Raw genomic sequence first — 26,814 nt, 5'->3', positions numbered from 1 at the left:
TGCATGCCCTTTGTCCCCGCGCTGACCCCTGCCCGTCCCCAGACCCCACGCAGCCCAGTGCAACCCTAAGCCTGGGCCGCAGGAAGGGTGGAACTGAAAAGCCGCGGAACCCGAGCCCAGGGAGCGGCGCGGGCGGAGGGAGGAGAAGCTGCGGGACCCGCAGGCCTACTTCCGCCGTGGCGGCGGCGGCGGCGGCGGCGCGGGGATGGAGCCTCTGCGGGTCCTGGAGCTGTACAGCGGCATTGGGGGCATGCACCAGGCGCTGAGAGGTGAGAGTGCACCGAGCGGCTCTCTAGTCCCGCGTCGGCGCTGGTCCGCCCTCCGGCTCCCGGGAGGCGAGGAGCGAGGAGTCTCTAGGGGCGGAGCCGGGGGGGCGGGAAGGGGAAACCCAGTTGTCCTGGAAACCGCCCCAGCGGGCCACCTCCTCCAGCTGCTCGGCGCCGAGACTCCCTTCTTCCAGTCTGCAGCCTTAGAGGACTCCACGTGTGAGTCTGGAGCCTCAAGGCTAGGCTCTAAGGGAAACCAAAATGGTCCCCACAGGGTGGGAGGGGCGACCCCGGCCTGGCGTCTAGGCCCAGGCCCCTGCGCGGCCTCCCCGGGAGGCGGGGAGAGCCCGGCCGGGCCCCGAGGAAGCCTCGGTGGGGGAGGGGAGGCCGCTGGTCAGGCCTCCTCTGGTGACTCAAGGCTCTTCCAAGAGAGAACTGCGATTAAGGTGGAGGTTACTGAACACCAAGCACTGTAGGGGAAGCCTCGAGGAATAATCTGGTCACTTCTGATCGCTGAAAAGAAACATCCTGTCTCGGTACATGGTGTCTAGATACTTTCGGGCGTGAGAAGAGTTGCGTTCAGACTCAGTTGCTGTGTGACCTTGGGCTAGTTCTTTAACATTTTGAACCCGCTTCCTGGTTTTAAAATGTGAAAAGTAATTCTTTCAGAGAAGGATTATTATGAGGAGTGAAGATAAGGCACATAAAGTGGTACACGGTAGCCACTCAAAATATTATAAATTGCTGTTATCACTGTTGCTTGTATGTACCTCTTCCTTTTTGACGTTTTCAATTTCTTTGGTGCTAAGTTGGAGTTGAAAAGTTTATTTTTGGTGATAGTCACCCAAAAATATGGGTGGAGCAAGCTCCTGTTCTGTGCCTGGTACTGTGTGCCAGGCACTGGAGATACAGAGTGACAAAGAGACTTTGAATGTGAATGTTTATACTTAAATTGCTAAGACAACCACAAAACGGAAACTGCCCTGCTTCCTTTTTTAGTAGCAAGGGTAACAACTGGCTGACACTAAGATACAGACAGTGTGTAATGAGTTGAGTATGTAAGTTTTCTGAAAATATGTATTGAGTTTTGAGTTTAGACTAGATTAGTTATTGTTAAATTTTTATAACCAATTATTTGCTAGCTCTCTCTGTTCAGTTGTCATATCAAAACTTACCAGCATGAAAACAAAACTCCAGTACTATTTGCTTTCTTAGTTAAATTTCCCTCATATCTTCAAATGTGATTTTCAGGTTGCTTAGTGCTTTACCATAGGCTACAATTCAGCCACTCCTTAAGTGTTGAATATTAGATAATTCGCTGTTTTTTTTTTGCATTTATAAATGTGCTACAGTCACACCCTTGACCATAAATCCTGATTTTCTCTTTAAGCATGTTTTGTAAAAGTCAAACTAATTCATTCCACAATAAAAGACTGACCGTGTGCCAGTTACCAAGTAAAAAATTATGAGAATATTTTTAAGGCTTTTGATAATATAACATTGCTTTTCAACTATATAGTCTTCGGGACTTGTATTATCCATTTTTAACTTTTGCTAATTTGAAAGGGGCAATTGTATAATTTTAATTTTTTGGTTAATGAAACAGTTAAATATTTTCTTTCTTGTCAGCCAGTACAACCTGAATTTGTACACAAATTTATTTCTATTACCACTGCCACCATCCTGAATCTAAGCTATACCATCTCTTACTTAAAATAGTAATTTCCTAACTGCTCCCCTGCTTCCACTCTTTCTCCACCCTTTCTCCACATAGCAACAGAATGATCTTTTTGCACACTCTACTGAATCATGTCACTCACTTCCTTGCTTAACAGGCTTCCATTTGAGCTTAGAGTCATAGTACTATCTTCTTACTAGGCCTATGACATCTGGCTTCTGTCTGCTTCATCAGCCTTACATGCCACTCTGCCTCTGGTTCTCTTTTTTGGGCACACTGGTCTTCTTTCTCTGCATTCCTCAACCCCCCGTGTTCCTGCTACATTCTGGCCTTTACTATAGTGTCCACCCGGAGTGCTCTAACCCCAGACTTTTCCAGAGCGGATGCATTTCTTTTTCATGCCTTGGTTCATATGTGGCCTCTTCAGAGTAGCTTTCCTTGGCTGACCCTATAACCCACAGAGCCTTCCTGCAGCCTCTCTACTGAATTAATGTTATGTAATATGAGGTTATTTGAATATTTCAGCCATATTTTTTCATCATGTACAATGAAAAATGGCCATACATCTAATTTTGGATATTCTCATGGGGAAATGATGGAGGGGGTTGACTTTTATTCTAGTTGTCTTATATTTGGGCACATACATACAGTGCATGAGTGCATCTGTGTGTGTGTGTGTGTAGGTGAGTTTGGACTTAGAAAAAGGTTGGGAAGGATGCATATTCTCCTGTTACCAGTATTAGCTCCTTGGGAGTGGATTAGGGATAATGGTCTCCTTGCTACCAGTAAACACACCAAGAACATCCCTGCCTTAGGGCCATTGTACTTGCTGTTCCCTCCGTCTGGGCTACTGAGAGCCGCATGACTAGTCCTTTGTCTTTATTTTATTTCTTTACTTAATGTTATTGTTGACACTATTACAGATGTCCCATTTTCCCCCCACCCCCACCCCTTTGCCCACTTCTACCCAGCCCCTGCCCCCCTTCCCTCTTACCATCAACACACTGTTATCTGTGTCTATGGATTATGCATCTGTGTTCTTTGGCTAATTCCTTCACCTTCTTTCATCCAGTCCCCACCCCCTCCCCTCTGACAGCTCTTAGTCTCATGCCTGTGTTTCTTTTTAGTTCGTCAGTTTATTTTGTTCATTAGATTCCACATATAAGTGAGATCATATGATATTTGTCTTTCTCCAGCTGGCTTATTTCACTTAGCATAATAATGCAGGTCCATCCATGCTGTCACAGAAGATAAGATTTTTCTTTTTTATGGCTATGTAGTATTCCATTCTTGTCTTTAATGTCATCTTCTCAGGGCTTCCCTGATTACTATTGAAATTGCAGCTTCTGCTCATTCTCCCTATCCCCCTTAATTGTTTTTGCTCCTTATCATATGATATATTTTATTTGTTTATGTTTTTAATTAGCTACCTCCCCTTCTAAAATACAAGTTCCGTGAGGGTGGAGATATTTTTGTTTGAAATTTTTGTTTGTTTTGTGTGGGATTTGTTTATTTTCTATTTTGTTCACTGTTATATTCTTGGCACCTAGAATAGTGCTTGTTGCATAGTGGATGCTCAGTAAACATTTGTTGAATGAGTGAATAAGTTATAGAGCATTAACATTTTAAAAGTTGGTGATATTGTCAATTTACATTTTAAAGGTATATATCCAATAAACTGTGTTACCATAAATATGCTACTATAACATTTAAAACTACATAATTTACTAGGTGAAATTATTTTAATTAATAGTGAAGTTGAATATTTAAAAATACCATTTTACATTTATATTCTTTCTGTTTTATATGATGTATTTTTTAAAATTGGGAAATATTGAAAACGTGCATTTAATCACTCAGCACATTATTATTGAGTGGTTTCTGTGTCAGTTACTGGGGTGTGTGATGGGGATACAGCATTAAGAGGAAACTATGTTCTTTTCCTCCAGAGATTATGGTCTACTGGGAAATATTGATGCTACACAGGCAAAGAAAGAATTTAAAAATAAAAATCATACATGATGCTCATGCAGGAATAAAAAACTGTTAAGGATTTAGATTACATTTTTTCAATCTTTATTCTACATGTAACCATGAATATTAAAATAAATTATAGCTTTTTGTTTTCACTTGAAATATCTTGAAATTTTTCCTTGCCATTGTATATATTTCTAAACTTGGTTTTTAAAAGCTCTGTGATATTCCATTTTATGAAAGTTCCATACTTATACAAAGCAGTTACCTATTTTTGGACATTTAGATTGCTTATGATTTTTCACTATTATAAATAAAATAGCATTTGTCCTTTACATAAATATTTTTCTCCACATCTTTTATTGCTGTACATATTAGTTTCCTATGGCTGCTGTAATGAGTTACCACAAAATTAATGGCTTAAAGCAACACCAATTTATTATCTTATAGTTCTGGAGGTGTTGCTAGAGCTGTATTCCTTCTGGAGGCTGTAGGGGGGGATCAGTTTTCTTGCCTTTTTCAGCTTCTAGAGGTAACCTGCATCTTTCAGCATGTGACCCCTTCCTCCATATTCAGTGCCAAAAGAGTAACATCTTCCAGTCTTTCTCTCTGACTTTCCTTCCTTCATTATATTACTTCTCTGATTTTAACCTTTGTCCATCCTTCCTGCGATTACATTGTGGCTATCTGTGTAACTCAGGATAATCTCCTGTTCTTAGGATCCTTTATCATATCTGGAAAGTCCCTGTTGCTATGTAAGGTAATATTTTCACAGGTTTCAGGGATCAGGATGTGAAATCTTTGGTGGGGGAGTTAGTAATTATTCTGCCTACCATGCCTAAGGATATGTGCCCTAATATAAACTTGGTAAGTCCAGAAAATGCAGCACTCGAATCCTCCCACCACATCAAAATTATAACTAAATAAAAGAGCAACCATCATACAGAACCACCTGAAATCTAGCTGAATGGAAATTCTACAACTAAGGATATAAAGAAGAAGCCACATTGAGACTGGTATGAGGGGCAGAGACGTGAAACTGGCTTGTCCCACATTCATGTGTAGCAGATAAAAGTTGGGAGGCATCTGTCAGCTACAGAGGTCCCCACTGAGGAGCAAGGGGTCCCAGCCCCACAGCAGGTCTAGGGTTCCAGTGCCCGGAAGACAAGTCCCCATAACTTCTGGCTGGAAGAACCTGTGGGAAGTGTGGTTGAGAGAGACGGACGACTGTTGGAGTCCCAGGCAGTTTCTCTTAAAGGGCCTGCACGTGGGCTTACTTGGGCTCACTCCTTCTGAGCTTCAGCTCTAGGGCAGCAGCTCAAAAGGCATAGGGACATATGGGCAGGAATTGAATTGTCTGGCATCAGGGCAAGAGCTGGAAGGGCAGTTTTCTTCCAGACAGAAGTTTTGGCAGAGGCCATGGTTTCTTTTTTGAGATCCCTTTGCCCCCCAAAGAGCTGGTAGGCAGGTGCCACATCTGAGTCTCCATCCTCCTGGTTATTACTGTTCATCACACCCTGGGGATTCCCTCCCAACTTGTGTGCCCACCCAAGCTATTTCCACCCAAGCTGTTTCCAGTGGCTTCTCCTTATGAGTGGCATGTCTTGGCTTATCCTTCAGACTTCTCTAAAATCTCTCAGCCTGGCCAGGTGTGGCTCAGCGGTTGAGCGTCGACCTAGGATCCAGGAGTTCAAGGTTCGATTCAATGTCAGGGCACATGCCTGGGTTGCGGGCTCGATCTCCAATGACTCTCTCATCATTGGTGTTTCTGTCTCTCTCTCCCTCTCCTTTCCTCTCTCTGAATCAATAAAGATATATTAAAAAAAAATTAAAATCTCTCAAACAAGCAGCATCTGGCCTCAGCGTGCCCTGTACCTCTTGCTAAGTGGCTCCAGGTCTGGCATTGGCAGCAGTCTGCCTTGGTTTGCAACCTGGGCACCTCCAAGCCCAGCACAAGAAGCAGCCATCTGCAGATTTCTTTGTAGCTCATGCCAGGTGGCTCTGGGCAGAACACCTACATCTCCCGGGAGGCCCCAAAGCCAGCGCACCTGGTGGACAGCGTCAGACCATGTGGAAGCACCACCTAACTATTTCTGCAAGTGACACACTCAAGGGGCGGGATTCAGTGGGCACACTGAAATAACTCCTGTATCATGGGGGTGGGCTCCTGCACAGCTGATCCTCCACAGTGGTAGGTGGTCGCAGAGAGTCCTTGCAGCTGAAAGGCTTGGAGGTAGGTAAATCCCTCCCAGTGATGTGCCAATAGCAGTCAAGGCTCAACTATAACAGGAGGGTGTACACAGCCCACATGGTATGTGAAGGTGTCACACCTGGAGTGCCCAGCTCTCCTGGAGTGATTGGGGAGGCTGTGCTGCTGGATCCTACAGAACACCTACTACATTATGCCACTCTACCAAGTCTTGGAGACATAGTAGCTCTACCTAATACATAGAAACACACAGGGAGGCTGCCAAAATGAGGAGACAAAGAAACATGGCTCAAATGTAAGAACAGAACAAAACTCCAGAAAATAAATGAAATAAAATGGAGAGAGGCAATAAACTAGATACAGAGTTCAAAACACTGGCTATAAGGATACTCAGTGAACTTAGTGAGATCTTCAACAGCATAAAAAGGGACATGGAAACCATAACAAAGAACCAGTCAGAAATAAAAGCTACACTAACTGAAATGAATAATTTACAGGGAATCAAGAGTAGAGTAGATGAAGCCGAGAATCAAATCAGCAATTTGGAATATAAGGAAGCAAAAACCACCTGATCAGCAAAAAGAAAAGAGAATAAGAAAGATGACACCCTGGCCAGTTATCTCAGTTGGATAGAGCATTGTCCCAGTACACCAAGGTTGCAGGTTCAATCCCCACTCAGAGCACATACAAGAATCAACCAGTGAATGCACAAATTAATGGAACAACAAATCAATGCTGCTTTCTCTCTCTCTTCCTCTCTTTCTCTGTTTCTTCCTCCCGCATTTCCTCTAAAAACAAGCAAAAAAAACTTTAAAAAAAAATGAGGATAGTATAAGGTGCCTCTGGGGCAACTTTAAGCATACCAACATTTGTGTCATGGGTGTACTGGAAGGAGAAGAGAAAGCAGAAAGTTGAAAACCTATTTGAAAAAAGAATGACAGAAAACTTCCCTAACCTTGTGAAGGAAATAGACATACAAGTTCAGGAAGTACAGAGAGTCTCAAACAAGGTGAACCCAAAGAGGCCCACACCATGACACATCATAATTAAAATGCCAGAAGTTAAAGAGAAAATCTTAAAAGCAACAAGAAAAAAGCAGTTAGTTACCTGTGAGGGAGCTCCCATAAGACTGTCAGCTGATTTCTCAAAAGAAACTTTGCAGGCCAGAAGGGGAATGGCAAGAACTATTTAAAGTGATGAAAAGCAAGATCCTACAACCAAGATTACCCAGCAAAGCTATCATTTAGAATTGAAGGACAGATAAAGAGCTTCCCAGACAAGGAAAAACTAAAGGAGTTCGTCACTACCAAATCAATATTATATGAAATGTTAAAGGGTCTTCTTTAAGAAAAAAGAAAAAGATAAAAAATGTGAACAATAAAATGGCAATAAATACTTATCTATCAACAACTGAGTCTAAAAAACAAACGAATAAGCAATGGTGAAACAGATGCAGAGAACATTTTGACAGTTGCTAAATGTTCGGGGGGGTTGGGGGGATGGGTGAAAAGGTGAAGGGATTGAGAAGTACGAATTGGTTGTTACAGAATAGTCATGAGGATGTAAAGTACAAGATAGGGAATATAGTCAGTAATACTCTAATAACTATGTATGGTGTCAGATGAGTACGAGATTTATCAGGATGATTACTTAGTTATGTAATTTCTAAATGTTAAAGAAGACCCTTTAACATTTCATATAATTACATAGTTATGTAATTTCACTGGGGTGTACACCTGAAACTAGTATTGTATGTCAACTATAACTGAAATATAAAAAATTATTACAATTGATAACTGCAAAGCAATTTTTAAGGCTTTAGATATATACTGCCAAAGAACTCTTATCTAAAACACTGAATCCTCAATTGATGGTCACATCTACCTGCAGTGAGACTTCCTGTCATGCCCGAACCTTTGTAGCATGTGATATTTTAAAAAATCTTTGTTCCTTTGATAATAATAGCAAGCATTTATTGAATGATTGGCCATCACAAATGTAAGAGCTTTAAAGGTATTAATAATGTAGTCCTCAAAAACATATGACATAGGTACTTTATTATCTCTGTTTTACAGATAAAGACACTGAGACACAAGGAGGTCAAGTAACTTACATAAGTTACACAGTTGGAAATGGTGGCGCTAAATTCAAACAGGCAGAGAAAGAGCTAGATAGCTAGATATTCATATCCTAAATCTTTCTCTTTAGGACATATGAATATATTCTCTCTGTGTGAATAAAAGATCTGTAGGGTGTGCCTGTGACAGCCTTGGTTAAAGAAATGCTAGGTAATATTTGTTGAATACTACATGGCTTAATGGGAAAAGGTTTGCAGAGAAATATATAGTCAGAAGGACATGTGGAAGAGGAATGGAGGAATGGAGTTATTGGAGTGTATTTTCCTTTGAAGTCTTATGACTTAAACTTTCTGCCCTAGTGAAAAATTGTAAAACTTATGGCAGGAAAAATTTAGATAGGAAATTTTAGTTTAATCTTGGGGATCTTTATGATAACATAATTATATTTTTTACAAGAACTCTTTTTTTCATTCGCAGTTAACTACGTTACAGAGTATGAATGCTTATATCATTTCTTTGACTTCCACAAATATATAAGAAATCGTCACCTTTTAAATTATGTGAAAACATCACAAGGAGCATTTCACCATTTTATAGTAATGAACCATTCATAGATGTTCATTCACAAAGAAAATTTATGTAAAACAAAGTCTTTGTTGTTTAAACCTGTAATAGGCTGGACTGAACATGTTTATATCGTTTATTTCTTAACTATTTAAATAATGTGTTTTTAAACATTGGTAATACCCTTAATTTTAGAGCTTAAGAGAAGGTCTAAATATCATGGAAAAAAATAGAGAAGACATTTATATCCTTTGAATTCTGTAATATCTAAATAGATAGCTTTTAACTCATTACATTTTTGGCCATATGCTACTTGTTGATCTCTAAAATACCATATGTCAATGTAGCTATATGTCAATTTAGCTTATTGTGTATATGTATGTGGGTGGTTTTTTTTGTGTTTTTTGTTTTTTTTTTTACTGTTGTTGAGGTGGTGGGATAAAATAATGCATTGACTTAACTGTTCACTGGTGTATGTGTGTGGTCACAGTCCAATGAACATGTTTTCAGAATATATACAAGCCTTTCTTTTGTCCTTGATATTTAATTTCCTTTTATGATTTTTCAGGGTCACAAGCAATAGAAGTATTGAATTCTTTTGTTCCAAAATCAAAAGGAAATGTTTGTTTGCTTTCTACTATGTTCTTATTGTAAAGAAAAGCCCCCCAAATAATCCAAAAACGTTTAAGGGAAGAAGTAAGAATTACCTCCAAATTCTACCTCTACCACCAAGAGAGCCCCTGTTGACATCTGCTGTTTTTTTTCTTGATGTGCATGTATACATATACACATACACTTTATAAAACTTGGATCATTACTCAACAGGATATTTAGTAAGCTGCTTTTTGTACTTAAAAATATGTGTATCACTTCATGTCAATATATATGGGTGTCATTTTCAACATGTCTATTCTCATACGTGTGTGGTATTACAGTTATATCTTTACTTACTTGTCCAAATATTTCTTTAGCATAAATTACCAGCAGTGGGATAGTGAGGTCTAATAGTAGAAGGGTTAAATCAATGTATACTGCAGCCAATATGAGGAAGGGCACATTTTCTCAAACGCTTGCTAACACTAGACAGGGTTCATCTTATAATATCTTTGCTAGTCTGATAGGTAAAACTGATTAATGTGGATTTCTGTCACTATTAGTGAGGTTCAATATCCTTTTATATGTTAATTGATCATTTATATTCTTTATTTTTGAGCTGCCTGTAATTGAAGTATCTTTTAATTATTTTTACTTTCAAAACTTGAATTTCATAAGAATTGGTAAGACTGTACAACCGAAAATATTATGTGCTCCTTAAAAGACATTGGAGATAATAGGTCACAAATGGCTTTCTACATACTTGTTTTATTTAGAATACATATATAGGATTAGGTAATTGGGTATCCCCATAATGAAGCCCTGGCTCTCCAAATTGGGACTCCTGCCACTATTGCCTCAATTTAGGACATTTAAAGAGAAGTGCTTTTATTTTGTAGATATATAGTTAGTTACTCATTCATGAAACTTTTAGCATTCATGTTGCTCTGCTTGCCAAGTTGGAATGTAAAATGCACTTCCTTATAGTGACAAATGATATTTAAGTGTCTGTTCTTTTGAATGTGTATTAGAACTGTTGTTTTCAAGTTATAGAAAACTCAACCCAAACTGATTTACATAAAAGTTGTTAATACTCATGTAATGATCAAGCCCAAATGTAAGCTTGGTTTGGGGTAGAGCTTGAAGAAGGGGCTCAACTCATGTCACCAGAAACCTGTTTCTTTCTCTATATATCTCAGCGTTGTTTCTGGATTGAGTGCATTTTTATATATACTCTTCCCTTATTGCATCAAGATGGTTGTAGTAACCTCTCAACTTATGTCCTTCCAAGGTTAAACCCTAATTGCCCAAGAAAAAGCCAGGCATTCCCTCTTGTGCCTATAATAAACTTTTATTATCTTATTTTGAGTTCTGTGCCCATCCTGAAACCACCCTGGCAAGTCTTATTGGAGCTGGCATGTTACATATGCTTTCATAGAGACGGGGGTTGAGAGTTTGAGGCTGTGTGAACTACTTTGACCAATACCAAGTAAGATAAGATCCCTAAAAGAAAATCTGGGACTGCTGGCAAAGCAGAAACAAATGTCCACTTGTCTTGTATTCTCAATACCTAGAAGGGTGCCCAGTGTGTGATAGGTGCTATCATAAATACTAACTGCCAGACTATTGGTGCTGTGTTTAAGATATTTGTAAGATAGAGTTTTATAGGCTATTCTGGGCACTTAATTTTGTTTCCCAGGTAAAAATTTGACCTAAATGTCAATCTACTTAAAAATGAACTTTGCAGTAGACGTTGATGATCACATAAGTACAAGCTTATTAAAGATTAAGCTAGTCCTGTTCTCAGGAAAGGACGGTGAAGAGGGTAATCAACAGTAATCAGGAGTTGATTTCAGAAATCAAATTCATGCATACTCATGCATCTATTCAGTCAGGAGAAGGTTATTGAGGGCCTGTGGGTGCCAGTTATGGCAGTGTCTGTGTGTTGCAAGTACCCAAATATATGAGATACGGCCAGAGCTCTATCAGATTGCATAGTCTAGCGAGAGAGACAGTGTCCTGGGATAAATGCAAAACTTTCCTCCTCAAAGTTTCCTGGAGGAGTCATGCCTGAGCTGAGTGAGTCCTGAGGGACCATTAAGAATGATTCAGGACAAGAGAGATGGTGTTAGTGGTTAGGCAGGATAGGATAGGTTTTATAACTATGTGCAGAGACACTAGGATTGAGAAATTATGGCCCATTGGGGGCATGATAAATAGTTTGCTATTACCTAAGGGAAAAATGTATGTGTATGAGGGTGGCAAGTGTAAATTGGAAGAGAGTGTGGAGTTGGTCAACGGACAATGTTGAGAGAGGAGGCTATATAGGTACGCAAGATCCAGATGATGCTAAGAATTTTGGATTTTATCAGGAAGGTATTTGGTATAACATGGTGTAGTTATTAATATTGGTATTGCTATTAATGCTATTCAGTTCTATCTTTGAGTCATTTATTTAATGTAAGACTTTGGTAAGTTTTCTAAATTCTCTATATTTTCTTAAATCAAGGTCCAAAGTGTTACATCCTCAGGAAAACACAGATGCCACTTTAAAAAAAAAATAATGAAAATAGTATTTGCTTGGTAGAAATTCACTTTATAAGGCAAATTTGAGGGAAAATGATTTTGCATATTAAGGGAAGGATTCTTGTACTTGAGGGGAAAACAATATTGTTTTACTTTTAAAATTCCCCTGATCTTTCTAAATATAAACGTTGTATATTCACCCCTGTATAATGTAGCAAAATGCCTTGCGCATGATATTCAATAAAAGTTTGTTGAAATAAATAGATCCTGTCTAAGAAGAAAATGAACTTGAATTTCTTCATCTTCATTACACACACGTGCGCTATCTAAACAACTGAGGTATCTGTTAGGATTAGGTATGATTGTTGATAATAAAAACATTCAAAATAATAATTACTCAAATAAGGTAGAAGTTTGTTTCTCCCATAAAATAAGTCTAAAGGTGCTAATCAAGGGCTGCTGTGGTGACTCTGTGAAACCATTCATGATCTCAGTCCTCCCAGTTCTTTGCCAGTCCTATAGAGTAGCTTTCCTCTTCATGGTCTAACATGTTGATTAGAGCTCCAGCCATTGTATTTATTTTCCAAACCAATAGTAGGAAGGCCAGAAAGCACAAGCATCTCTCACCATCTTTTTTTTAAGACACTTCCTGAGAGTTTGATATACTTCCTCTTATATCTCAGAGGCTAGAACTTAGCCCCAAGGCCCTCTAGCTGCAGAGGCGGTGGGATATAGTCCTTTTATCTGGGTGCACTGCCACAGGGAATAAATTTGATGTTTGGATCTTGAAGAGAATGGGAAAATAAATATTGGGGTAGATAAATAATTTCTGCAGAGATTGTATGACTAGAAATCACGTGATGAAGTCAGAGAGACAGCATTAATGAGCAATTAAGTTCTTTGAATTCTGTAAAACGAAGATCATGATGTTTGCTATCCACTTTCTGTACTTTTTTTTTTTTTTTTTTTTAAGTAGTCCTTTGTTTAGTGTTGTTGGCTAATAGGTTAAGTATTGCTTAGGTAGTTTGAAATGGGAAGGAGGACAAGGGAATTGAAGATTGATACCATCAAAAAAGGTGTAGCAGTATTTCACCTAAGATCTAGCTTTGTCTGTGAAGTGATAGCAGTTTCTCTCTAATAGATGCATATAATTGGAAAAACTAAGCATTTGTACAGTATTCTTGCAGTTTGATACCTACAAATCACTTTTTCTCTGCATCATCACTGAATATGGAAACAGAAACTGTATGTTATTTGTCATAATGTAATCATAGACTTACTATTTTTTTCCCTTAATAATTAAAAAAATGTAATAGCTAGAAAAGGCAAATCTATAGACAAACTTAACTGTAGAAGAGCATTTATCTTGTGTCAGTTCTTTAGTTTCTAATCAGTGGATTGACCTGAAGACCTATTCTTTTCTAAATAGTCATAGAGTATTAGGGTAGAAAGTATCTTTAGAAGTTTGTTTAGTTGGACTGTCTTCCTCCGTATTGGACAAAACAAGTAATAAATACCCTGCAGAAAAGAGATTCTGCCCTGCTTTGAAAAATATTTCCCTTTATACCTTTTTTCCTTTTCTTTTATGCCAGGGTTTGATAGCAAGATTAGGAAAGTTTTTTCTTTTACTAATGCTGATCTCTTGGGATTGGATTTAAATCATGTTCTCTTAGTGTTCTATAGTAGAGATTGGAACCATCTAGCTATTGGAAGTTGTGAAGATCCCTTCTTATGTCACTCTCAGATCTTTCAGAAATAGTTTTCCTCAAATTTGTCACCCAGATGAACAGTTATAACTCTTAAACTTTTCTCACTGGTGTAATTTCTTAGCTTTAATAAAATAATAATTAAAATAATTATAATAATAATTTTGTCTATTTAGTCTGTAATATTCCAGTTAGAAGTCAGGCAATGAGAAGTCAGGCAATGAATAGGAATTTTAATAATTATTGAGAATCTACTATATACTAGGTATTTTACATATTTTATTTCATTTACTTTTTATAGCAGCTCTTTTTGGGAGCTGCTGTTATGTACACTTCATTGATAAGGAAATTAAGGCTTAGAGAGGATAAATAAATTTTCCAAGGCTACATAACTAACAAATAAGTGTCAGATCCAGAATTTGAACATGAATTTCTCTGACTCCATAGGCTATCTTCATGCTCACTCTGTATAATGCTTCCCATCCTCTCATGATAGCAATCCCAAGGTTATTGAGCTGGAATGCCCAGTATGGTATCCACAGCCATATGTAGCTATTGAGATTTAAATGACTTAAATTAAATTAGAAATTTAGTTTTTCAATTGCACTAGCCACATTTTAAGCACTCAATAACCACGTGTGGCTAGTGACTACTATATTGGAAAGTGCAGATAAAGAACATTTTCATTATCATAGTTATCACTGATGTACTAAGCTGTTCTAGAGTTTCAAGTTAACTCTAATTTCAACTACCTATTAAACTTTCTTTTAGGGACCAGATTATGTCCCTGGAAATCAAGGCTCCCTGCATCCCCAAGGCTAAGGGTAATTCAAGGCTGTGCAGGGTTGTGTGGCCTCTACCAAAATTGCTTTTTCTCTTGATTTTCTCTACACAGGGAAGCTTAAGCTATGGTAAGAGAGTGAGAGCAAGGAAGAGAGGGAGGTAGGAAGGGAGAGAAGGAGGGAGGAAGGGGAGGGAGAAAGAAATAGGGAAAGCAGTAGCTGTATTAACTACCTAATTATGCCAACATCATTTTAAGTGAACTTTTCTAGAGATGTACTGGAAAGATTTATTATTTATTACAGTTTAATTTCTTTTCTCAAGGTCCTCCTCAAGATTCATTGCTTCCTCTTCTCTTTTTCTTTAAACTTTTATTTTATTTTTGTATCTTTAATGTTGAAAGTGTTACAAATGTCTCCCTCTTTCCACCATTGATCTCCTCCACCCCATATCCACACCACCACCAGGACTTCCCTATACCAATGTCTATGTCTACAGGTTATGCATATAAGCATATAAGTCTTTTGACTAATCTCTCCCCACCCACTCTCCCACCTCCACCTTCCCCCTGAGATCCCTCAGTCTGTTCCATGCTTCTATGTCTCTGGGTCTGTTTTGTTCATCAGTTTATTTTGTTTAATATATTCCACATATGAGTGAGATCATGTGGTACTTGTCTTTCTCTGACTAGCTTATTTCGCTTAGCATAATACTTTCCAGTTTCCTCCATGCTGTCCCAAAGGATAAAAGATCCTTCTTCTTTACAGTTGCATAGTATTCCATGATGTAAATGTCCCATAGCTTTTTTATCCATTCATCTACTGATGGGCACTTGGGTTGTTTCCAGGTCTTAGCTTTTGTAAATTGTGCTGCCATGAACATAGGGGTGCGTAAATTCTTTCTGTTTTTGGTGTTTCAGGTTTCTTAGGATATATTCCTAGAAGCGGGATCACTGGGTCAAGTGGCAGTTCAATTTTTAATTTCTTGAGGAGACTCCATACTGTTTTCCATAGTGGCTGCACTAGTCTGCATTCCCACCAGCAGTGTACTAGGGTTCCCTTTTCTCCACACCCTCTCCAGCACTTGTTGTTGATTTGTTGATGGTAGTCATTCTGGCAAGTGTGAAGTGATACCTCATGGTGGTTTAATTTGCATCTCTCTGATGATTAGTAACATTGAGCATTTTTTCATATGTCTCTTGGCCATCTGTATGTCCCCTTTGGAGAAGTGTCTATTTAGGTCCTTTGTCCATTTTTTAATTGGATTTTTTATCTTCCTTTTGTTAAGTTATATGAGTTCTTTATATATATTGGATATTAACCCTTCATCAGATGCGTCATTGGCAAATATGTTCTTCCATCCAGTTGGCTCCCTTTTTGTTTTGTTGATGGTTTCTTTTGCTGTGTAGAAGCCTTTTTTTTTGATGCAATCCCGTTTGTTTATTTTCTCCTTTGTTTCTCTTGCCCTAGGAGATGTATTGGCAAACATATTGCTATGAGAGATGTCTGAGATTTTGCTGTCTACGTTTTCTTCTAGGATTTTTATGGTTCCATGTCTTACCTTTAAGTCTTTCATCCATTTTGAGTTTATTCTTGTGTATGGTGTAAGATGGTGATCTAGTTTCACTTTTTTGTACGTACCTGTCCAATTTCCACAACACCGTTTGTTGAAGAGACTGTCTTTACTCCATTGTATGCTCCTGCCTCCTTTGTCAAATATTGAGTGCAATGGCTTGGGTTGATTTCTGGGTTCTCAGTTCTGTTCCACTGATCTATATGTCTGTTCTTGTGCCAGTACCAGGCTGTTTTGATTACAGTGGCTTTGTAGTATAACTTGATTTGTGGATGGTAGTCATTCTGGCAAGTGTGAAGTGATACCTCATGGTGGTTTAATTTGCATCTCTCTGATGATTAGTGACATTGAGCATTTTTTCATATGTCTCTTGGCCATCTGTATGTCCCCTTTGAAGAAGTGTCTGTTTAGGTCCTTTGTCCATTTTTTAATGTGGTATTGTGATCCCTCCAACTTTGTTCTTCCTTCTCAAGGTTGCCGTGGCTATTCAGAGTCTTTTTTGGTTCCACATAAATTTTTGAAGTGTTACTTCTAGATCTGTGAAATATACTGTTGGTATTTTAATAGGAATTGCATTGAATCTATAGGCTGCTTTGGGTAGTGTGGACATTTTAATGATGTTGATTCTTCCAACCCATGAACATGGTATATTCTTCCACTTGTTTATATCTTCCTCTGTCTCTTTTTGCAACGTCCTGTAGTTTTCCAAGTACAGGGTTTTTTTTTACCTCCTTGGTTAAGTTTATTCCTAAGTATCTTTTTTTTTTAGTTGCAATGGTAAATGGAATTTTTTTTACTTTCTCTTTCTGAGAGTACATTATTGGTATATAAAAATGCCATCGATTTCTGAGTGTTAATTTTGTGCCCTCCTATTGTACTGAATTCATTTATTAAACCTAGTAGTTTTTGGTGGAGTCTTTAGGATTTTTCTATGTACAATATCATGTCATCTGCAAATAATGACAGTTTGACTCCTCCCTTCCAATTTGGATGCGTTTTATGTTTTCTTCTTGTCTGATTGCTGTGGCTAGGACTTCTAGTACTGTGTTGAATAAGAGTGGTGAAAGTGGACACCCCTGTCTTGTTCCTGTTCTTAGGGGAAATGGTTTTAGTTTTTGCCCATTGAGTATGATGTTGGCTGTAGGTTTGTCATATATGGCCTTTATTATGTTGAGGTATGATCCCTCTATTACCAGTTCGCTGAGATTTTATATCAGAAATGCATGTTGGATTTGTTAAATGCTTTTTCTGCGTCTATTGATATGATATGATCATGTTATTTTTGTCTTTCAGTTTGTTTATGTGATGTATCACGTTTATTGATTTACAAATATTGTACCAGCCTTGCATCCCTGGAATAAATCCCACTTGGTCATGGTGTATGATCTTTTTAATATATTGCTGTATCTGATTTGCTAATATTTTTTTTGAGGATTTTAGCATCTATGTTTATCAGGGATATTGGCCTGTAGTACTCTTCCTTTGTAGTGTCTTTATCTGGTTTGGGAATTAGGCAAATGCTGGCCTCATCAAAAGAGCTTGGAAGTATTCCTTCCTCTTGAATTTTTTGGAATAGTTTGAGGAAGGTAGGTGTTAATTCTTCTTTGAATGTTTGGTAAAACTCTCCTGTGAAGCTGCCTGGGCCAGGGCTTTTGTGTGCTGAGAACCTTTTGATTACTGCTTCAACTTCATCAGCAGTTATCAGCCTATTCAGGTTCTCTGACTCTCCCTGATTGAGTTTTGGCAGATTGTATTTTTTTAGGAATTTGTCCATTTCATCCAGGTTGTCCAGCATGATGGCGTATAGTTGTTCATAGTATTTTCTTACAATCCTTTGTATTTCTCTTGGGTCAGTTGTTACTTCACCTCTTTAATTTCTGATTTTGTTTATTTGGGTCCTCTCCCTTTTTTTCTTGAAGAGTCTGGGTAGAAGTTCATCAATCTTGTTTATCTTTTCAGAGAACTAGCTCTTGGTTTCATTGATCTTTTGTATTTTGTTTTAGTCTCTATATCATTTATTTCTGCTCTGATCATTATTATTTCTTTCCTTCTACTTACTCTGGGTTTTTCTTGTTGTTCTCTTTCTAAGTCTTTAAGTTGTAGGGTTAGAAAGTCTATTAGAATTTTTTCTTATTTTTTGAGATAGGCCTGTAGTGCTATGAACTTCCCTCTCAGGACTGCTTTCATTGTGTCCCATACATTTGGGGTTGTTGTGAGCTCATTTTCATTTATTTCCAAGAAGTTTTGGATTTCTCTCTTGATCTCTTTGGTAACCCATTCATTGTTTAATAACATGCTATTTAGCCTCTCCATGTGTTTGAATGTTTTTTAGTGTTTTTATTGTAGTTGATTTCTAATATCATGCTATTGTCGTCCGAGAAGATGCTTGATATGGTTTAAATCTTCTTGAACTTTTAGAGACTTGTTTTGTGTCCTAACATGTGATCTATCTTGAGAATGTCCCATGTGCACTTGAGAAGAATCTATATTCTGCAGCTTTGGGGTGGAATGTTCTGTAAATGTCAGTTACATCCATCTGTTCTAGTGTGTCATTTAGGGTCATTGTTTCCTTGTTGATTTTTCGTTTGGAAGATCTATCCAGTAAAGTCAGCGGACATCAAATTAAAGTCCCCTGCTATGACTGTATTGCTGTCCATCTCTCCCTTAAAGTCCTCCAGATTTTTTTTTTTTTTAAATAAATTTAGGTCGTCCTATATTGGGTGCATATATGTTTATCAGGGTTATATCATATCCTCTTGTTGGCTCGATCCCTTTAGTATCATGTAGTGACTGTTCTTGTCTGCCCTTATGTTCTTCATAAGTCTATTATGTCTGATATGAGTATTATACCCCAGCTTTTTTTCATTTCTATTTGCATGGAAAATTTTTCTATCCCTTCACTCATCCTGTGTGAGTCTTTTGTTCTGAGATGAATCTTTTGTAGAGAGCATATATTTGGGTCATATTTACTTATCCACTAAGCCACCCTATGTCTTTTTATTGGAGCATTTAATCCATTCACATTTAAGGTTATTATTTATAGATACTTATCTATTGCCATTTTAATTCTTTATGCCTATGTTTCTCTCTCTATTTCTACTTCTAATTATAGCAGCCCCTTTAAGATTTCCTGCAACGCTGGTTTGGTGGTGATAAACTCCTGTTACCTTTTTTTGTCTGGAAGCTCTATATTTCACCATCTATTTTGAATGATAGCCTTGCTGGATAGAGTAGTCTTGGTTTCAGATCCTTGTTTTGCGTTACGTTGAATACTTCATGCCATTCCCTTCTGGCCTGTAGAGTTTCTGATAAGTCAGCTGACAACCTTATGGGAGCTCCTTGTAGGTAACAGATTGCTTTTCTCTTGCTGCCTTTAGGATTCTCTCTTTGTCTTGGATTTTTGGCATTTTAATTTTGCTATGTCTGGATGTGGGTCTTTTGGGGTTCATTTTGATTGGGACTCTTTGTGCCTCCCGAACTTGTGTGACTTTTTCCTTTACCAGGTTAGGGAAGTTTTTTGCCATTATTTCTTCAAACAGGTTCTCTAACCCTTGCTTACTTTTGACCTCCTCTGGCACTCCTATGATGCAAATATTGTTATGTTTCATGTTGTTCCACAGCTCCCTTAGACTGTCCTCCTGTTTTTTAATTGTTCTTTTTGGATCTCTGATTGAGTGCTTTTCTCTACCCTGTCACTCATCCAACTCTTAGCTTTCTCTTATCTGCTGTTTATTCCTTCCAATGTACTCTTTATTTCTGTTGTGTCATTCTTCATTCCTGAATGGTCATTTTTCATAGTTTCCATATCTTTTTTTATGCTGTTGAGCATCCTTTCAATCAGCATTCTGAACTCTATATCTGATAGATTTCTTATGTCCATTTCATTTTGCTCTTTTTCTGGAGACTTCTCTTGTTCTTTCATTTGGGACTTGTTTTTTTGTCTCCCCATTTTGGCTGCCTCTTTGGGTTTGATTCTATGTATTAGGTAGACCTACTAGTTCTCAGTCTTTTTGGATGGTCGCTGGTGCAGGCCGATATCAGATGCTGTTTGTGAGTGACCTTGAGTACCCTGTTTGGAGCTATCAACAACCCATAGCTTGAGGCCCCCTCTGTTGGGGCGGGGAGCTTTTGGACAGGACCAAGATGCACATCAAAATCTGCTTTTCTAAGGCCTGGGTTCCAAAGTAGATCAGGCAAAGACTCAAAGCACTCTGAGTTCTGCCTCTGCCTGGAGACTGATTAATCTCATTGTCTTAACAATTTTTAGGGTGTAGAAACTCCACAGGGTGGGGTGGCTGATTGTTATCAGTCTCTTAATGAGCCTCAGGCTGTAGAAACTCCGTGGGGTAGAGTGAGAGGTTTTCCAGCAAGGTGGGGCAGTTGCTTTCCCCTCAGGCGAAAGCTGCTCGGAAGGTAAATGTCTGCTTGTGAAAGATGTCCTCTGCAATATAGGGGGATGACTAGGCACAGGAATCCAGAGGAATGCCCTGTGAGCTCTATCTCCAGAGCCCACAATCTTTGATCCTCCTTGTGCAGCTCCAGTCTACTTTGCCCTCCCTGTGCTGGAGCCCAAGGTGAGTGACTGCGCATGAAACTTTGTGCTTTGGCCCTTTAAGAGGGTGCTTGTAGTTCCAGCAGCCTCTCCCCGGCAGACAGAAACCCAGCTGCTTTTCACAGCCAGATGTTATGTGGGCACCTTTCTCAGTTCTGGTGCTCTTGGCTGGGAAGCCCAGCCTGGGGTTTATGCCCCAGAGTCCTCAGTGGGAACCCCCCACAGCTGAGCTATCCCTCCAGACCTTCAGCTGCTGCCTGTGGGAGCCCAACCAGCCCTCTCGCCTCTGCACTTCATACCAGTCTCTGTGCGGTCTCCACTTTTCCTCCTTGGTTATGAGGGTGCTCTCCAGTTAGTCTTCAGTTGCAGTTGATTATTCAGGATGGTTTTTCTATATTTTAGTTGTAATTTCAGTTTGGTCCTGAGGGAATGCCAGTGTAGCTTCCACTCAGTCCGCCGCCATCTTTCGCCTCCTCTTGTCTTTATATTATCTGGCATAGCATCTTTATTTTCCATTCTATGTGAACTCCCTCAGTGTGCCTTTTTGAAAACATTAATTTGGCATCCCCCTTCCGTACCTCTAGTCTGTACACTGATCTCAAACAGTTCCACCCATTTTCTGATTGATGGGCTCTTGTATTTAGTCAGATCTTAGTAACAAAGATCTTAAAGTATGTCTTAACCCAAAGTAAATTGGTTTTGGTTGACTACCAGTTAAACTTCTAAGGATTAACAATTTTTTTTTCAAGCTTACTTTTTTAAAAAAATATATTTTATATTGATTTTTAGATAGAGAGGAAGGAGGATGAGGAGAGAGGAACAGGGATGAGAGGGAGACATCAGTCGGCTTCCTCCTGCTCGCCCCCGACGGGGCATCAAGCCCGCAACCCGGGCATGTGCCCTGACCCGGAATCCAACCAGTGATCTCCTGGTGCATGGGACAGCACTCAATCCACTGAGCCATACCAGCTGGGCCAAACTCACTTTTTAATTTTATTTAATTAACAGAAATAATTTGTGATTTTTGAAATGCAAAAATCTTCAAAATGAAACAAAAAAAATGTCCTTTGCTAATAGTGATAAAATATTTGGCAATGATTTTAAATTTAGAATCCTTGCAGGTCTGGTTTTGCTTAGTACTTTTATTCTTAATTAAGCTATCACTTTAAAAGAAAGGAAACAGATATTAGATATATTCAGCTGATCTTCCATTTCACAACTAGATGTCAGTGTTGACATACCTGATTAGATGTCTCAGGTGTGATTTTAAGGTGGTAATTCAAATAATTACTCACCTATATGAGATGTAGATCAGAAAATAAATGATAAAGAAGGAGAAGAAGAAAATGTACTTTTTCAGTACTACCAACCAGAGGCTCTTCCTCACAATTTTTCCAGAAAGAGTGATCAGAAAAAGAAGCAACATTATTGCTATTCAAATGGTGTGTGTTTGTGTGTGTGTGTGATTCTTGCCTACTTAAATAAGAAACATATTTGAGAGCAGGAATTATGCATTCATTGTCATTGACATTTCTGACATTTCACCTAAATAAATCTGCCTTTTTTAGTTCAGTTCTCATAGAAGTGGGAGCATGATATCCCTTATCCTTTCCTTGCAGATCCAATCTGACAACCTCTTAAAATCATTTATGTTGCATTTCTCTAACTAGAGTGTCTCACCTTTTCTACCCATGCTTCCTGTTGATAGATATGCAATCTTGAATAATAACTGAAATATTATGAATAAAATCCACATATAGCAATAAACCAAAATACTAAAAACACATCCCCTCCATTCCACCTCCACCAAAAGATCCTGATGGGCTCCTTTCCCCAGGTCTCTTTCCCCTTTTGAATTATTACTCCTGGATCACTTTAGTGATGGAGCTTGCTTAAGGCAAAGTTCTGCTGAATTATATTCACTTTGATATTTTTAGTTAAACATTTTCAAGACATCTGTATGCTGCCTAATGAAGATTTTGGAAGCTATAGATTGAAATATATTAGGAAATATCAAGACAGTTTATCTTTGGAGTTAATATTTTGATGGAATTGACAGGTTTTTTCTTTAAAATTGTTATTTATATGTTTAACATTTTCCTTGGAATCACACCCATACCCCCAAATAATTCTGTTTTAAAAAGGCAAGTTAAATTAGTGTCAGTAATATCTTAGTACATCCATTTCTCATCATGGAAATAACTTTTTAGGTTATGCAATAGATCCTAATTTTATAACAGTCTAAAATATGTACATCCATCAATGCAAGCAGTACACTTGTTTATTGACTTTTAAAATCCATTGTTTCCTGAGAAAGAATTCTCATTTCATCAGTTCTTGAATCACCACATGAAACAGTCATTTGGCAATTGCTTCCCTCCCCACCCAATTTTTATGTCTTCTAGGCACATAATAAAAGACCATAAAATTAATTATTGATTTTAGTACAAACCCAGCACATCACTGGATTTTCAACCAGCCTGAGAAAAAGAGAAAAGTCATATTTAGCAACTCCAGGCACTCTCAGTTTGCTGCACTTAAAGTGGAAATACAAGCATGCTGCATCTTGCAAATAACACCTTTTATTTAGCAAAACAAATAGTTCAGTGAAGTTTATTTAATTCTGAGTTCTTATAATGGTTAAAAGTAGCTTAGTTCTTGACCTGAGTTATAACAGATTCATGATTTTGTAAAGTGATCTTTATGTACTAATTTTGTTTGTTTAAAAGCCTTCTTGATTTATGTTTTAAGATCTCTCTGATGCTTTTGACAAAGATACAGTTTATACCTTTATTTTATATTATGGCAAGTAAGTAGTTACTAAATTTACACTCAGTTGGAGGCAGCAACCTATGATATTACTAACTGGATCTCGAAGTTTCCTGTGACCTATATACAAGGCAGCAGGGTACCTAGGAGATAATTGGTTCTAGCCGAGTATCTTGAGCCTAGTAGACATTTATTATATATATAATATATATTTATAATTATTTATTATATATATATAATATATATTAAGTATATATTTACTTAAAGACATACATGCCCATGTTTTCTCTCTGGTATCATCTTCTCTAGGCCTCAGTGTATGGTTGTGATTTCTGAATGTGTGTGAACCTTTCCCCGTTGCCCCATCTTGTGTTTTATTTCTAGATACCTGCTCCTCACACCCTAACTTTTTTTTCTTTTTATATTTGGGCTATCTAAACTAATTATTAACAGCAAGTAGGTATTAAAGAAATAGCTATTTGGAACTACTGTGTACTTTTGTAATACTTTCTCTGATGGTTTTCCTAAGAAGTCTGAAATACTCTTATTTTTAAAACTTTGCATTTTCCTTTGATTTGGCACAAAGTATATACATATTTGGTTTTGTGTGTGTTTGGGAAAAGAAAGGCAAAGAGAGTGTTAATTGCAAAATATTATAGCAGCTGCACTTACATAATTCAAATTTTGACTACCAGTTAAAGACTATGTCAGAATTTTCTTAATCTGAAAGCATTTTGAACATGCTTTTCTTTAGCATCAAGATAGTGAAGGTATGCCCTTGTAATTATTTTCCTTACTTTTCTTATATTCTCTCCTGGTCTGTCAGATTTTTAATATTTGGTCTGTGAGCGTTTTACATTTGGATACAAATTAATTGTTTATCTCATTTAAAAACTTACCTAAATCTTAAATAGGTGAATTTTGTGATATGTGGGTTATATCTCAATCAGACTGTTATTAAAAAAAAAACTTACCACAAACATTTTCAGTGATACTAGGAAAGAGTTTTGCATTAATGTTAGAAGGAGAGGAATAAATAATACTTATTGACCTAAGGTTCCAAGTAACATGGCTTTTAAGGGTAGAACGGGTCATTGGGGCGAAAAAGGGACATCTGTAATATTTTAAACAATAATAAAAAAAAAAAAAAAAAAAAGAAGAATATACTTCTGTTTCCTATTTTTGGTTTAACTTAGGAAGACTTTCTATTTAACTCATGTATATATCTTAATGGAGGGTGGGAAGCAAATATAAGAGATAACGACTAAAACATTTAAATCTTATTTTTAGCATTGGAATGCTGTCAGAGAGATGACCCAGAAGTACTAAGTATTCTACTTCATGCCTGGCCTGTTTGTCAGTTGACAATCTGAGATTCAACTAGCTCAGCGATTTTCAACCTTTTTCATCTCAAGACATACATCAACTAATTACTAAAATTCTGCAGCACACCAAAAAATACTTTTTTTGCCGACCTGTCATTTTTTTTATTTGACAATCTAAGGGAAAAGAGGTCAGTGCCCCTGACTAAATTGTCAGATATTGTGTGCTTTAAAAATTCTTGCAGCACACAGGTTGAAAATGACTGAACTAGATAATTGAAGAAGTGAGGAAATGTACTACAGAATTTGTTATTTTGACTTCTCTTTATAATGAACAAATTGATGTTAAGGTCTTTACATTTAAAGATATTCCATTTCTCATTACAGAAAGCTGTATACCTGCACACGTGGTAGCTGCCATTGATGTAAACAATGTCGCTAATGAAGTATACAAGTATAATTTTCCTCACACACAGTTACTGACCAAGACAATTGAAGTGAGTAACTGTTACTATTGTTTTAATAAGTATATGGCAAGGAGAATGTGATTGAAAAACACTGCAAGATACTAGTATCTTAATTCAAGGATAAGTCATGTATAAATGAAAAGGTTTAGGAGAAGGGAATTAACATTTTATATTTTATCAAAAGACAACATGCTGTTTTTGCTGTATTATTTTCTAAATTTCCAGCTTGAGAGAGAGAGAGACCAAGACCAGTATTTTGGTCTCAGAGAAATATTTGAAATATAAGATGCTTGACTTCTAAATGCTTGGTTCTGTAATTATATTAAACTTTGCTTGATTCTTTACTTTTAAGCAATACTCATGTAGTGTGTATATGTATCGTATAGCAGCAGTGAAAACAAGAGAGGCGGTCACGGCTATTACTTTTTGGGGGTTACAGGGAGAAGGGCATCCAAACTTACTCTCTAACAGACGGCATCAGCGGGTAAAACTACAATGGTTTTTCTAAGTCATGCATTCATAAGGCATTATTAGCTTAACAGTGAGGAAACCTCTGGTGTGTTCCTTAACAATATCCAGTTCATAGTATAAACAGGTACTATTATTGTGTTCATTTACAATTCCAGAAAGAAAGGCACAACTTGGCAAAACATTTTTTGCTATTACTTATTTTAGCAAGTCTGTCAAAGTAAAAGGTACTATTTCATGTATCATGAGCTCATCAGAAGTATTTAACACTGAAGTACATTGTTATTTGAAAAATAGTATGGAATTGTATTATTTATCCCAATTTATTGTGAAAAACTTTACACACAAATTTCTTATGAAGCTATCATTTATATACACTAAATTGCACCCATTTTAAGGGTGCAGTTTGAGTTTTGACCAATATATACAACAGTGTACCCACCACCGTCATAATCAAGATGTAGAACATCCATCACCCTGAAATGTTCCTTAGTGCCCTGTCTCAGCCAGTCTCTAACCCCAACCCCAGCTAACCACTGGTCTGCTTTTGTCATTAAAGATTAAATTTTTGATTTTTAGTACGTTATAAATAAAATCATAAGTGTAATTTTTTGTAGGTAGCTTCTTTTGCTTAGTGTACTGTTTTTGAAATTCACCCATGTTTTGTGTATATCAGTAGTCTGCTCTTTTTAAATTATTGCTGAATAATATTCTATAGAATGAAATATTATATACTACAATATGTATATCCATTCATAAATATAGATATTTAGTTTCCAGTTTTTGACTGTTACAAAAAGTTCCTATGAACATTCATGTACAAGTTTTTGTATGGACCTTTGTTTTTATTTCTTGTGGATAAATACCTAAGAGTAGAATTATTGGGTTATATGGTAAATTTCTTTACCTTTCTGAGAAAATGCTAGTTGTTTTCCATTGTGTTTGTACCATATTACATTCTCACAGTCAGTTTAAATGTTTCAGTTGTTTCACATTTTACCAACACTTGCTATTTTTAGTCTTTTAAATTTTAGCCATTCTACAAGCATATAGTGGTATTGTGATTTTTTTTTTTTTTTGAGTAGGAAAGGAAAATGAGACTTAAAAACTATGTCTGTTCTTTGAAAGGTAAATAAAGCAATAGAATTTTAGGACAATATGTAATGTTACTGTAAAGAGCTTAGCTGAGCTGGGAAAGAAAACTGAACTGTCAGAGATTAGAGTAGCTGATTAAAGCAACAAGGCAAAATGAAAGAGTGAATCCTTAATCATGTACTGGGGTGAGAAAA

General features: G+C 37.5%; 1 protein-coding gene across 3 annotated transcripts in view; it reads left to right on the top strand.

The window, feature by feature from the left end:
* Positions 1–205: 205 nt before the first annotated feature.
* Positions 206–26,814, top strand: part of TRDMT1 (tRNA aspartic acid methyltransferase 1) — a 50,047-nt gene continuing 23,438 nt past the window's right edge. For 2 of the 3 annotated variants that reach the window (XM_016213233.2, XM_016213232.2), the window contains exons 1-2: positions 206–269; positions 24,978–25,087. In XM_016213233.2, coding sequence (XP_016068719.2) covers positions 206–269; positions 24,978–25,087 — 174 coding nt within the window. Of the gene's footprint in view, positions 270–24,584; positions 24,782–24,977; positions 25,088–26,814 lie in introns of those variants that run through there. The other variant, XM_087825265.1, reaches the window with a different exon arrangement.

The sequence above is a fragment of the Miniopterus natalensis genome, chromosome 1 (assembly GCF_054644295.1).
Source record: "Miniopterus natalensis isolate mMinNat1 chromosome 1, mMinNat1.hap1, whole genome shotgun sequence".
NCBI lineage: Eukaryota > Metazoa > Chordata > Mammalia > Chiroptera > Miniopteridae > Miniopterus > Miniopterus natalensis.
Note: the sequence above shows the minus strand (reverse complement) of the source record. Positions and strands in the feature narration are given on the sequence as shown.